Source organism: Podarcis filfolensis (assembly GCF_964270895.1).
Source record: "Podarcis filfolensis genome assembly, chromosome: 12".
Taxonomy (NCBI): Eukaryota; Metazoa; Chordata; class Lepidosauria; order Squamata; family Lacertidae; genus Podarcis; species Podarcis filfolensis.
In genome coordinates, this window is record NC_139614.1 from 26,595,625 (window position 1) to 26,609,839 (window position 14,215).

Sequence of the window (14,215 nt, forward strand, 5' to 3'; positions counted from 1 at the left end):
ACTTTTACAATTTCAGAATATCTGGAGAATGAAGCAGCCACAGCACAATCTTGTGACAACTTCTCAGTAGACATTTACGACTACGATCTGTTGTGACCCTTTCAAAGTGCATTTGAGAAAATTTGCCAATATTAGCAGAATTCAGGTTGCAATTTTAGGTCCACCTTTCCCTGGGTAAGCCCCACTGAACTCAAGGGAGACCAACTTCTGAGATTACAAGATTGTGCCACGACCAGCCATGTTTACAAATGGCCCATTTTGTCCGGGTCTTGTTAAAAAAGAAAAGAACGAACAGCGGAGATTAGTTGCTCAATGAAATTTGCAATTGTTTCTTTACGGAACCATATATGGAACTGCATAATTTAACATGAAATGGGCTGGTGCAATGAAAGGAAACATTCCTTTGAATATTCAACAAGAAGGTCAACCAAGTCCCTATGGGTTTATTAATTATGTTGTTGTTGTTGTTAACACTGCCTAGTATTGGGCAAGCCTAGCATTGAATTTCTGGTTAGATGTGGGAGAAAATTGAATTCAAATCACAGCTATCATCAGAAGCTTTGTGGCATTTTTGGTGCCTAGCATCATAGAATTGTGGAGTTGGAGGGGACCACAAGGATCATCTAGTCCAACCCTCTACAATGCAAGAATACTTTGGCCCAACATGGGGCTCAAACCCACAGCCCCGAGATTAAGAGTCTCACATTCTACTGACTGAGCCAAACCGAGCCATTTCAGTTCCGTTAGACATTTCATGTTCCATAAAACAAGGGTGAGGGGGTTGCATTAAATTACTACTTTTTTAAAAATGCAAAATTACCCTTCGAAAATTCAAACATTTCTCTATAAAATGAGATTTTTGAATATCAGACAAGTATACATTTCCTGGTCACCATCTGCTCATAAGAGACAGAGGGACTGTTCTTAGTGATATTGTGTTAATGGGCAAAAAATAAAATGAGCCTGAAATCACTATTAATCATTCAGCGTAATCTGCCTGTCTTTTTTCATTAATACGCGGTTTTGGTTTCAGTAGTTTGTTAAAGGAAATTCATATCTCTTTCTTAGAATAAAAAAAGTATCTTATCAGAACACATACAAGCACAGCTTCTCAGGAAGATACCAGGTTAAAACATTGACTTTCTCTTCCATTTATCAAGGTCTATCTTGAAGAGGGTTGAAAGAAGACAAAGATGCACTCAGCGCTGGGCTTATCTTTCATGCTAATTGCTGTTTCCTCCAATTTTGCAATGGCAATCAAAAAGGAAAAAAGAGTTCCCCAGACACTCTCCAGAGGTACTGTAGTGTCACTCTGTTCTTTGGATTCCTGCACGATCTTGATTACTTTTTAAAGTTCATTCAAAACAAGTAGGTGTTTAACGAGGTATGGAAATTTTTAAAGACAAGGAAATTATTATTATTTAAATAACCACTGGATCAGGAAGGTGGTTTGAAAGATGAACATCATTGCTTGCTGGTTCTAGCCTGAAAGTATCACATCATCCAGACTCTAACCTAATAATAATAATAATGATGATGATGATGATGATGATGATGATGATGATGTATTACTTATACCCCACCCATCTGGCTGGGTTTCCCCAGCCACTCTGGGCGGCTCCCAACAGAATATTAAAAACATGATAAAACATCAAACATTAAAAACTTCCCGAAACAGGGCTCCCTTCAGATGTTTTCTAAAAGTCAGGTAGTTGTTTATTTCCTTGACATCTGGTGGGAGGGCGTTCCACAGGGTGGGTGCCACCACTGAGAAGGCCCTAGAAGAATGTGGCTTCTCCTTGAATATGGTGGTGGGCTGGTTTTTCAAATGGTGTGAAAACACTGTCCCACAAGCTCTCACTTAAATATATGTGCGCCTGGTATGTGCCAAAATTGTCATGAGAAAAGTGGTGCCTAATAACAGAGAGGATAATGTACAAACTACTGATCAGCCTCTATAAAAAGACGGAAAGGGTGGACATTTGCAATTTTCATTGTTGGCTTAGATTACTTTGAAAAATATATTGGATGACTGAATGGACAGTGATCTACCTTGAATCTGTTGTTCCAGGATGGGGAGATGATATAACTTGGGTACAGACTTATGAAGAAGGGCTCTACCAGGCAAAACAAAGGTAAGATTCCATCCCTAAAGCTGTTTAGGAGAAGGAATTTTGCTCTAACAAAACATCCCTTCCAGGCTGACAGTGTAAGGACTATGCATATACAGTAGTATCTTGGGTTAAGTACTTAATTTGTTCTGGAGGTCGGTTCTTAACCTGAAACTGTTCTTAACCTGAAGCACCACTTTAGCTAATGGGGCCTCCCGCTGCCACTGTGCCACCAGAGCACGATTTCTGTTCTCATCCTGAAGCAAAGTTCTTAACCCGAGGTACTATTTCTTGGTTAGCAGAGTCTGTAACCTGAAGTGTCTGTAACCCGATGTACCACTGTATCTCCGACAACTCAAGGATGGGGAAGCAGTTTCCATTCAGTGGAAGCTGATTCTCCCTCCCAGTGCTGCACTCTGAAGCAGCCACATGCTGCTCCTTTCAATTTCCAAAAGCAGCAGCAAGGGAAAACTTGCTCTGTGTGGCTCCTTTCCATTTCCATCCGGGGTGGAAAGGAGCAACGTGGGGAGACTTGCAAAGCTTAGGGCTGGCAACACCCTTTGAGCTGTGCTTCCCAAGCTTGGGAACCCAGCACAAGGGATTTTGGCTGGTGGGCGGGATAATCCACCTGTCAACAGTGCGGCATCATGATGACATTGTGTGAATGACAGGTGGGTTGCCCCGCCCATGTTTCAAAGTTGGCCCATGGGGTGGGGTCACAGTCAAAAAGGCTCCCTACCCTTGCTTGTTAGGTGTGGTGCCATGAGTAAAATTTTCCCCAGTTATCTAATGGATCTTACAGGTTGATAGAGGAGAAAGTAATCTTTCACATAATACATTTCCAAATTGTTATGGGCTTTATGTATGAGGTAGGAATCTTGAGATGAAATATGGAAGAAGGTATCAGACATTCAAATATGGTTCTTATAGTTGCTCTGCAGGTTTCATGTTTCACCCGCGCCTGTCAGGAAGGGGAATCCTACAGGGGATGGGGTAAACAAACCTGCACTGCTTACTGTATTTTTCGCTCTATAAGATGCACTTTTCCCCCTCCAAAAATTAAGGGGAAATGTCTCTGCAACCTATGGAGTGAATGCAGGCTCCTTGGCTTCAGCGATAGCAATGCGAAGCCTCCGAAGCGCAAAGGGAGCGGTCCCTCCACGCTCCGGAGGTGGCTATCCCTGAAGCCTTTGGAGCACAGCGGGACTTCGCGCTGCGCTCCAAAGGCTTCGGGTTCCTTTTGCTGAAGCCGGGAGAGCAAGACTCTCCTGGCTTCAGCAGAGAGGGAGAGCTGCGCAGCGCCCCTTCAGCGAAGCGGGAGGAGAAATGGAAGGGGCTCTTTTTCTCCTGCCGCTTCGCTGAAGGGGGGCTGAGCAGAGAGGGGGAGATTTTTTTTCTTGTTCTCCCCCTCTAAAACAAGGTGCGTCCTATGGTCGGGTATGTCCTATAGAGCGAAAAATATGATACTTTTCTTGTCCCTTTGCAGAGGATTTCTCTGAGCCTGTTGAATGTACTTTGTGATTGTTACTTAATTCATTGCCACAACATTTGCCCATCATCCCATTTATGATAGAAAAATGTATCTGCATTTAACCTAATATGTTTTTTTCTCCCCTTGGAAAAGTAATAAGCCACTGATGGTCATTCACCATTTGGAAGATTGTCCGTATTGTCAAGGTAAATCACGCATGTTTGATTTGAAGCGACAATTTCTTGTATCTCTCTGCAAACATAAATGATTCTACTGTGTGATGTACTTCAGGTGGCTGCTTGCATATTCCCTGCAAAAAGGAAACAGGATACACATTTGACTCTAATTTAAGGTTACCAGATTTTTTTCAATGAATCCGGGGACATTTTTCAACTTCACTAGGAATGATAGGATTTTGTATCGGGACTGATTTGTAAATCAGAGGACTGTCCCCAGGAAATGGGGACATCTGGTAACCGTACTCTAATTCAAATAGAAATACAATGTCCCTTACCTTGGTGGAAAAGACTTTGACTGGGGTGCCAGTTCTGTCTTCTGTTGTGAAGAGGAAGATGGGGTCATGGAAGATATGACCACAATGGATGGTTCTATTTTGTATTGTTCTATGTCGTAGTCTCGTTGTAGAGCAACAACATGCAGAGTTCAGAGGAGCTGGGAGGCCAGCCAACCAGAAGAGTCTCTGAGGTGTACTTGCCTGGAGGTCAGGCAAGTCAGCATCCAAAATCAGGTCCAGTCCTAGGATTGGGCAAACAGCAATCTATGTGGTCAGATGGTCCAGGGGTCAGGGAATCTGATGATCATGGGGTCAAGATGAGCAGGAAGCATCAAGGTAGGACCAGGAGCTACAAGAGTTGTTGCCAGCATCTGACTGCTGCTGTAATCTCTGCTTGAGAAGGCTGGAGCCAGCTGGTTCTCATCAGTGCCTTCTTCTCCTCTGTGTCCTTGAAGGCTGATCAGCTGCAGGTGGAGTGACTCTGCCTTCTCCCCTTTCAGGCTGCTGTTCAACAGGCACAACTGACTCCTGGCCCACAACACTCTAATAAAGAGGAATGCTTGCCTTCTCTCTTTGCATTTGTTGTATTTTGCACTTGGAATGACGAACTTCCTTTGCCCTCTCCAGCACTAAAGAAGGTTTTCGTGGACAACCAAGAAATTCAAGAGATGTGCCAGAACAACTTCATCATGCTCAATCTGATGGTGCGCACATGTAATGCACAGATTAAACTTATTGTTTGTAGTTACAATGCTTGATTTAGTGCTAAAGGTTAAGATGGTGTGCATTCTTTTCTTTTTTTTCCCCTGCCAGCATGAAACAACAGACAAGAACATGTCACCTGATGGACAATATGTGCCTCGAATCATGTTTGTAGGTATGTGTTGGATGTGACTATGACCCTAAAATGGAACCTCATCTCAATGAAGCATGAGGCTTTCCAGCAGCTGGTTGACACTGCAGGAGAGTCCATGGGTGGTGAAGGGAAAGTGAAAGTCGCCTGCTCCTAGCAGTAATGTAAACTTAAAATAAATACATGCCTAACATTGCAGCAGCAGATCTCTACAATACATTGCAAAGGTGGTCAACTACAGAATGCACATTTAACACAACAAAGTTAACAAAAAAAAAAGATTATCTGAAAGATTTCAAAAGAAAACATAAAGGGATACAAAATACTCATCTTAAAGAGCATAATTAACAAGAGAATACAGTAGTATCATAAGCATAGTACATATCTGCTGTTGTTGCTGCCAATCTTGCCAATGTGGTTTGTTTAACAACAACAACAATTATTTTATTTATACCCCGCCCATCTGACTGGGTTTCCCTAGCCACTCTGGGTGGCTCCTAACAGAATATTAATAATAATAATTTAAAAAGTGATAAAGCATCAAACATTAAAAACTTCCCTAAACAGGGCTGCCTTCAGAAGTCTTCTAAAAGTCAGATAGCTATTTATTTCTTTGACATCTCATGGGAGGGCGTTCCACAGGGCAGGCGCCACTACCGAGAAGGCCCTCTGCAATAAACAGGGTAGTGATACAATGACTACTGCAATCAACACAAGATAATATCACCAAGACAACTATCTGTAAACAAACACTAAACATTCATAAAAATGGCAAAGGTAGTTTCTTTCCCAAACAAGTTTTATCTTAAACAATACCAAACACATTAAATAAAGAGTCCACTTGTGATATACCAGTGGTTCAGTGCTCAGACGTTCCGGTAATCCGATGTTTCGTCGCTAAAGAGCTTAGTCATTGAGCTTTGTAGTAAATAATATACAAAAGAAGACAGTATGTAAATGACTTAAAGCAGGTAAATCTGTCTCCATCTGCATGTTGCCATTGGGAGGAGCATAGAAAGAGGACGCTGTCCTTAAATATGTTAAACCTCCTGATGGTTGGTGGCAGGTGGCAGCGGTGGAAGCTCAGGCTTGATGACCTGGGTCTTCAACTAAGAGACAGCCTTCCCACATCCCAACCGTCCATCACTGTTGTGCAATGGGTTGGTTCACACTTAATGCTAAACTATTGTTCAGTGCTATAAGAACAAGATTTTACACACATGCTCTCTCATCCCTCTGCTTCCGTCTCCTTCAAGTGCTGTACTAATTAATTAGTAATGTCCAGGTGTTCAGAAAGCCATAGTTTGCCATTACATCCAAACCAGCAAACTATGGTTTGTCCTTGCCCTGAGAACCATAACCGGAATCAGACTCTAGACTGAGCCATATTAAAATTAATTTCATTACAGACAACTGAGTCACATCCCTCAAAAATCTTAATTCCTACCTCTTAGCATGAAATAAGAGTAAGATGCTGTTATATCAGGGATGACTACGATATTTTGTTTGCTTTTCCAGATCCTTCTCTCACGGTAAGGGCTGATATCACTGGAAGATACTCTAATCGACTCTATACTTATGAGCCTCAAGACCTGCCAGTCTGTGAGTTGATCCCTCAAAACAAGCTTATGTTTGTGCTGCCCATACAGGGAGTGCTCAGGTGAACCCCGCCAGGAGATTACAAAATACCCAGAGTGAGAAGCAGGTCTGCACTTTCTGCTTACTGCTGTGCCAAAAATTTACCTCCTGCACTTTAAAAAAACTAAAAAACAACAACCCTCTATTAATTAATGAGAAAAGAAATGGCTTTCAAAAATTATCAAAGTGGGAAGAAAATGTTACAGAAACTCTCACAGGTTGGGTGCAGGTTTTTTTGTCTTGCTCGCCTTACTTTTGAAGAAACCAAGGGGTGTTTATGTGTGAAATATACTCGGAGTCGAGAGTGGATTTCATGCTCTTTATTCAGCTCATAGTGGTGAGGAGGAATGGAAGTTCCCCCAGAATGTCTGCTTTATATACATTATTTACACAATGGGCCCCACGTGATTGGCTAATTCCAGGATTTTCCTGTAGGCCAATCAGGTTGCGGATTCACTTCCACCTGGAGCTGGATTGGGTGGCTCCTGTGGACCAATCAGACTGCTGCATTCTGAATCCTATCGTTGTAGGACCAACAATGAGGTTCCTTTTTTCACCTTACATATCAGCCCAGCAGTGGTCTGCACTCCGCAGCCTTCCTAGACATGTGTATTTCCATTAAAGCAATAAATTCTAGAATTTTGAGGACAGCTGACAGCACAGCACTAATGCCTGTATGCTTTACTGGCCCCGTGCCCTGATGTCTGCATGTTTAGTGCAGCATCCAAAAGGGGAGCTTTTATATACTTACACGCACAGGTTGCCGTTTCAGATGTGCTGAGCATATGGACATTGGCTGGGGGGGGGCGCAGTGCACTGCTATCCTTGTGCTGGTGGCATATATATACAGTAGAACCTCTACTTACGACCGCCTCTACTTGGGTCCAATCCAAGTTGTGACTGCGGCAAACCCAGAAGTAAATGCTGGTTTTGCCGCGATTTGCACACGTGCAGAAGCAGCCATTTGCACAAGCGTAGAAGTGGCTGCCGCCGTCTGCACATGCGCAGAAGTGTGCTGCCACCGAATGCACCTGCACACAATGGCGCTTCTACCAGCGACCCAGATCAACTTACGGATGGACCTCCGGAACTGATTACGTCTGTAAGTAGAGGTTCCACTGTATATATATTTGAACTGCTAGGTTGGCAGAAGCTGGGACAGAGCAACGGGAGCTCACCCCGTCAAGCAGATTCCAACCGCTGACCTTCCGATCTGAGAGAGGGGTTTTTTTTCAAGAAAAATAGGCACCAGTATGCACCATGCCTCCACCTTCCCCTCTGCCTCCATTGCTTGTCCCCTCCACCCACTCAATCCCTCCCCCTGCACCTTTGCCGCTGCCACTTCCCACAGCTACAGGCATGGCCTCTCGGAGCCACACAGTTGCTGAAGAGCCTTCCAAGGAAAGCTCCTGACAATTGTGAAAAGGTCGCACCACCATTTTAGTATTGTGTGTCAGCCAAGATCCAGATATGGGGAGCCAAGCACACATCTCCCCTTCCCCGCACTGGCCCCTTCTGCTGCCTTCATACTTATATAGAGCTGGGGACAGGGAGAACAAACAGAGGTCTGTTGGGCCCAGGCGGAGATTAATTGGTATGTGGCTGTATTGCACCTGCACTTGACTGGATGGAGCTCAAAGCATTTCTGGGTTCTTTTGTTTTGCTCTCCATGTGCAAGAAGATCCCAGCTGTTGCTTCCAAAGGTCAGGTGGGTGGGGAAAACAGCAAGATTTTTGGTAGTTTCTTTTCTCTATTTTTAACCGTGACCATCATTCACGTCACTATCTTTTTCTCTCCTTTTTTTCAGTAATAGAGAACATGAAGAAAGCATTGCGTCTTGTTCAGACTGAACTATAAGTGCAGCAGTGAGATCATCGCACCCCAGGGAAGCAATGTGAATCAAGAAATGTCTATCTGACCCATCTCTCTTTTCCCTCTCTGGAATTTTATTCCCAACCTGCCGTTATCCCATTCCAGGCCTATCTTGCCTCTTCCAAGGGTGGTAGTAGTAGTAGTTGTAGGCCCCATCTGCAGTATCATGCCACTTTAAATAGTCATGGCTTCCCCCAAAGAATCCTGGGAAATGTAGTCTGTTAAGGGTGCTGAGAGTTGCTATTCCCCCTACAAAGCTATAGTTCCCAGAGTGGCTTAACAGTATCCCTCTTTCCACAGAATTCTAGGAATCGTAGCTCTTTGAGGGGGGGATAGGTGGCCTCCTAACAACTGCTAGCAAAGTTAATCAACTACAGTTCCCAGGATTCTTTGGGGGAAGCCATGACTGTTCAAAGGGGCATGATGATGCTTTCAAAGTATGGAGCAGTTGTGGCCATGGATGCAGTATCAAACCTCAGTTAGTGAGAATGAAGGCACAGTTTTACCTCAGGATCCTTCCCTTCCTGGAACTTCATATCACAATACTCCACCCCCACAGAGTCTCATTCCACAGTTCGAGAATCTGCAGTTGGAGGAAAGCATACATAGCAATGCTTATATTTGTGAAAATAAGATACAAAGTATGTTAGGATGGGGAAAACTGCTTTGCAGAAATGTGTATAGTAGGGGAAATTATGCACAAGCATGCATCTGTTAGGATCAATTAGCATGAAAATGCTGGTGAATTTTATATATGTGGAAGTGTGGAGAACTGAATTTAAGATTACAGAAGATCGGAGAAATGGAAATTGACAGATTCACCCGTCCTGAAAGCCACTAGCTGGCAATGTCATATAATGCCCATGCAAACATATCAGCACAAATAGTTTTCCCATAGCCTTCAACCTAGGGTGTAAAATGCTCTGTTTCAGCGCATCCCAACCATACAAGATGCACAGATGAGCATCAGTCCATGCTGGATTAATAGAAACTAGTGCAGACCAGTGCAGGCTCTGCAATCTAAATAGCTAGGAGCTGCTTCTAGCATAGGCGTGCTGGAGATGAAAAGGTATTTCTCTTTTCCAGTGATGCTTCTTGTATTCCTGGTTACCTGGATGAGAATCTCCTGCTGCATTTCTTGTGTCCATTAATTTACAGTAGTTAGCGCCCAGTCTTTATAACGCTGTGTAGAAATAGGCTTTTGTGCAGAGTTATCTTGAAGATGTCATTGCAATCTGCATTTGCTAAGATAGTGTGAGCGAAAGATCAATTTCTTACAACGCAGTCCTAGGAAAGTTTATTCAGAAATCATTTCCACATATTTCAGTGGTATTGACTTCTTAATAGGTGGCTTAAGAGCACAGCCTTAGTTGTTCTGCAAAGGAATTGGTTGTGTTATCTGCACAAATAATTGGTTGTGTTATCTGCACAAATTACTCCAAATTATTTGAATTTTGTATGGAAACCCCCCCAAAATAAAATAATAAACTGCTGACGAATCTTTCAGACCTTTCTGTGGTGTCGGTTTGTTTAATGATTTCTGCCTCTCGTTTCCAACTACAGTTCAAAGCACCTTTCATCAAATCTGAAACTGCAAAGCTTGGGGGTGTGGCAGACAAGGGAGGGGGCACTGGGCATGCTGTGACCCACCTGAAAGTGACCCAAGGCTGTTTGAGAAACACTGGCACAGAGGATGTGCAGTCCCCATCAGTGCCACAGGTGGGCACTGTACTCACATGGATGTTTCTCCAAGCAGAAATCACAAGCTCTCTGCTCCAGACCTTTTAAGCACAACTGTTCTACTTGTTAAACCACATTCCCACTCCGAAGCCCTTCCATCTACTCTTATTCAGTAACATCTAAATCCTTTTCTCCGCTTCCGCATCACCACCTAGTTGTTCTGTGACCAAGTGGCCATTCTAAACCTCTCCGTTCGCCCTCAAGCACCAACAGTGACTGCATCCATCTAAAGCAGACGATGGGGCTCTTATGAAGGTATCTTCTCAATTCTGCGTTCTGAAGCACACAGTGGGAGCCAGAGAAACAAGAGTAAGGAAAGAAGCAGACATGTCAACAGCACAGGTCAATGTGAATATAATGGGGAAAGGCAACATCTCCTGGGACGTAAACAAGACAGGCAGGGCACCTACTCAGAGGGTGCTTAAGCAGCAGTGTGTTTCTTTGGAGAGTCTCATCTTCCTAGAATAGATGCGACAAATCAAGAGAAATGTTTTTCTTCTTTTTCAAACTGCATCCACACAGAGAGGCCATCTCAATCACTCATCACTCTGGCTCATTGCACCCGCCGCCCCTTTGTCCTGTGATGTGGGAAGAGAGTTCCTATTGTTCTTTGATCACATTTAAAGTTTGTCCCTTGTAGACTGACTTGATGGCACTTCTACCCTCTTGTGGAATTTCTGTAGAATAAGAATTAGAATTATCAACTGAAGCTTGGAACAAAAGGTGGGTTAACTATGGCATCCTCCCGTTCTCTTCTGTGCCTCCGTTCTGCCCTGCCCCATAACCATTAGTCAGGATCCCACAGCCACTCACTGGCCTGTTTTATTGAGGGGGGGCACGCATCTCATCCATTTATATTTTTTTCTAAAGTGTTTTTGTACTTTTGCGAAACTTCTTCCATGCCTGTTAAACATTGATGGTGCTATTTTGCGTATAATTTTATTAAGTTTTCTGTTTTACTGTTTAAAATGCGCATTTTACGTCCTTAAGATATCAATGACTTCCCTTCTTCTCTTTCCATGGTTCATTTTACATATCATAAATCCCTGCATATTTTACAAAAACTATACCATTCAGTATTCCATGATTGCATCCATCAAAACTTGTTTACACTGTTGAATTTACCTTAATACTGCCAGTGTTTTCCTGATGGTGCTGTCTTGGCTTGTGGCCTGAATATCAGGTATGGAGGTGACAAGCGGGACTTGTTGCAACAAAATGCAGCAGCGTGGAACATTCCTAATCCTAGAACCACAGAACTGTAGCATTGGAAGGGACCATGATGATCATCTAGTCCAATGCAGGAATTTTTTGCCCGATGTGGGGCTCAAACCCACGACCCCGAGATTAAGAATCTCCTGCTCTACCAATTCAGCTGCCCTATTCAGAGTCCCAGCCAACCACCCAGGTTCTCTTTCAAGAGCCTCTCTTTCATTCCCCCTTCCTCCTGGTTTCCCATTCGCCCACCCAACAATCAGCTGGGCATGCTTACAGCATGCATAGCGCCCTCAACAAACTACAGTTCCCAAGATTCTCCATGACTGTTAAAATGGTATAAGAGTGCTGTTAAGGTGCAGTGCAGTTGTGACCTAAAGGAAACACATAAGAAGAAGAGTTTGGATTTGATATCCCACTTTATCACTATCCTATGGAGTCTCAAAGCAGCTAACATTCTCCTTTCCCTTCCTCCCCCACAACAAACACTCTGTGAGGTGAGTGGGGCTGAGAGACTTCAAAGAAGTGTGACTGGCCCAAGGTCACCCAGCAGCTGCATGTGGAGGAGCGGAGACGCGAACCCGGTTCCCCAGATTACGAGACTACCGCTCTTAACCACTACACCACACTGGCTCATCGTCATAAAGACTCTTTTTCTGTGCATTCTAAAAATGCATGTGGAGTCTCCAGCAGTACAATAGGCTGCCTGCTTCAGACAGGTTCCTTCCATGAGTTGTAAGGTAGTAGGAATGGCAATGGGGGGGGGAGGGCAGAGTTTGCATGCTAGTCCCTGTTCCACCCACCGCATGCTTCCTTTACACTTTCTCTGTAACTCCTGCAGAGGGCTGTTGTAAATGCCTACAAAAGGACATGCCCCTCCGCTGTGCTGAGTTTTCCTTCCACGACACAGCTAAGAACTTGTTTCAGACTGAAAATGATGTGTGCAGAATGGGGTGTGGGATAAGCCTTGATATGATTCCCAAGCAAATTTGCGCGCACCGCGTTCTTTCCTCCTCTTATCGGCAGCCAGTAATCTGAACAGGAAGCAAACAAACTCCTCCAGCTTCAGAACTGCACACGGACGGGGATGCAGAAAGCCGAAAACTGACGGAACAGGTCCTTAGCTTGTATCCGTCTCCTACCAGGAGGGTGGTGGCTCCCCTCAGCAGATGGCAGGTCCATAAATATATGGGGCTGAACATTTCACTCTGTACAAATATTTGCTGTTGGCTGTAACAAAAGAGGGAGAAAATGTTTGCCATGGAGACCAAAGGCTTTGGAACACCTCAGCATTTAGGTGACAGAAAAAGCATGAACTGGATGAATGAGCTCTGGGGCTGATTTACGTTTCATTGTTTTATGTGTTACACCTCCTTGTAAGCTGCTAAAAAGGGCCTGTGGAGAGGAAAATTCCAAATGCTGATGTGTCTTAACCTGAGGACCAGTCAGATCCAGAAACACAGCCCTCCTTTATTTGGTTGTAGCAAGTCACTGTGTTCCTTCAGACATAAATCCTGAACGCTAACTCTGACTGCCTACATACAATACAATTAAAGCACATTTCTCCCCTCTCCCCAAGAATCCTGAGGAATCTAGTTTACTCCTCAGACACCTACAATTCCTAGCACTCTTAAGTTCCCAGGATTCTTGAGATGAGGGCTTTAACTGTATCTTGTGTACACCGTCTCTATTTAAAATCCTTCAAGCCCAATCCTAGCTCTGTTTACTTGGTGGGGGGTAGTTGGGTTGCCCCCCACCCCCGTGTAAATAGGACTTTAGCCTGGGACAATCATCATAACAGAAGACTTACAGCAGATGACTTAGGGATTCTGAATGTTGCTTTTCTCCAAGGAGGTTCAGGGGGAGATGAAACTTCTATCCCACATGATTACATAAATATCTGTAATTCCCAAGTAATTCCACTTTAGACATCATGCTATTTATAGGCCAGGGCTCAAAGAGTTATGTTAACTTTGCCCCTGAGCATTTGGAAATGCCCAACAGGATCTGTAATTATTATTATTATTATTATTATTATTATTATTATTATTATTATTATTATTATTTTGCAGATCAGAGACACATGCACACCCACAGAGTCACATATTGCAAACTGCTTCCATAAAATTCCTTCAAATGAGGTTTGCCAACAGCATGGAGAGTTCATTTTCAAGAAACACAAGCCCACATTTCCTTTGAGCTAGCCCAGCCAGTTGTACAGCTGTTTGAATCCTGCCATAGGATTATTTGCAAGGGGGCATATGTCCTACATTATAGAGGACAGTCCTCTGTTTGAGAGAGCTGTCCGTGATTGGTTGAAAGAAAGGAGAGCAGAGGCCTTGAAGCTGTCCGTCAACCCTTACCACCCAGTAAGCACACAAGTCACTTGGTCCCTAATATGATGAGATGCATTGCATCTCTATTTAAATCACAGTAATTATTTCCAAATTTTCACATACCAGATTTATGTAAATCCTTTTCTCTTCTTTTTGGAGAGACATAACTGGCCTTCCTAAGTATTACAGCAGTAGGTTCATAAGCCTGTTTAGGAATGGGAAAATCTATGTATTTTAAAGGTAAAGGTACCCCTGCCCGTATGGGCCAGTTGTGACCGACTCTAGGGTTGCGCGCTCATCTCGCTCTAGAGGCCGGGAGCCAGCGCCATCCGAAGACACTTCCGGGTCACGTGGCCAGCATGACGAAGCTGCAACTGGCGAACCGGCACCAGTGCCGCACACGGAAACGCTGTTTACCTTCCCGCTATAAAGCGGTACCTATTTATCTACTTGCACTTTGACGTG

General features: G+C 43.8%; 1 protein-coding gene across 3 annotated transcripts in view; it reads left to right on the forward strand.

Moving 5' to 3' along the window:
• The window catches only part of AGR3 (anterior gradient 3, protein disulphide isomerase family member), a 38,504-nt gene extending 28,537 nt beyond the window's left edge, over positions 1–9,967 (forward strand). For 2 of the 3 annotated variants that reach the window (XM_083578948.1, XM_083578949.1), the window contains exons 2-8: positions 1,161–1,296; positions 2,072–2,135; positions 3,736–3,788; positions 4,724–4,800; positions 4,910–4,973; positions 6,468–6,551; positions 8,395–9,967. In XM_083578948.1, the coding sequence (XP_083435074.1) occupies positions 1,194–1,296; positions 2,072–2,135; positions 3,736–3,788; positions 4,724–4,800; positions 4,910–4,973; positions 6,468–6,551; positions 8,395–8,444 (495 nt within the window). In that variant the 5' untranslated portion in view covers positions 1,161–1,193 and the 3' untranslated portion in view covers positions 8,445–9,967. Of the gene's footprint in view, positions 1–1,160; positions 1,297–2,071; positions 2,136–3,735; positions 3,789–4,198; positions 4,433–4,723; positions 4,801–4,909; positions 4,974–6,467; positions 6,552–8,394 lie in introns of those variants that run through there. The other variant, XM_083578950.1, reaches the window with a different exon arrangement.
• The last annotated feature ends 4,248 nt before the right edge of the window (positions 9,968–14,215 follow it).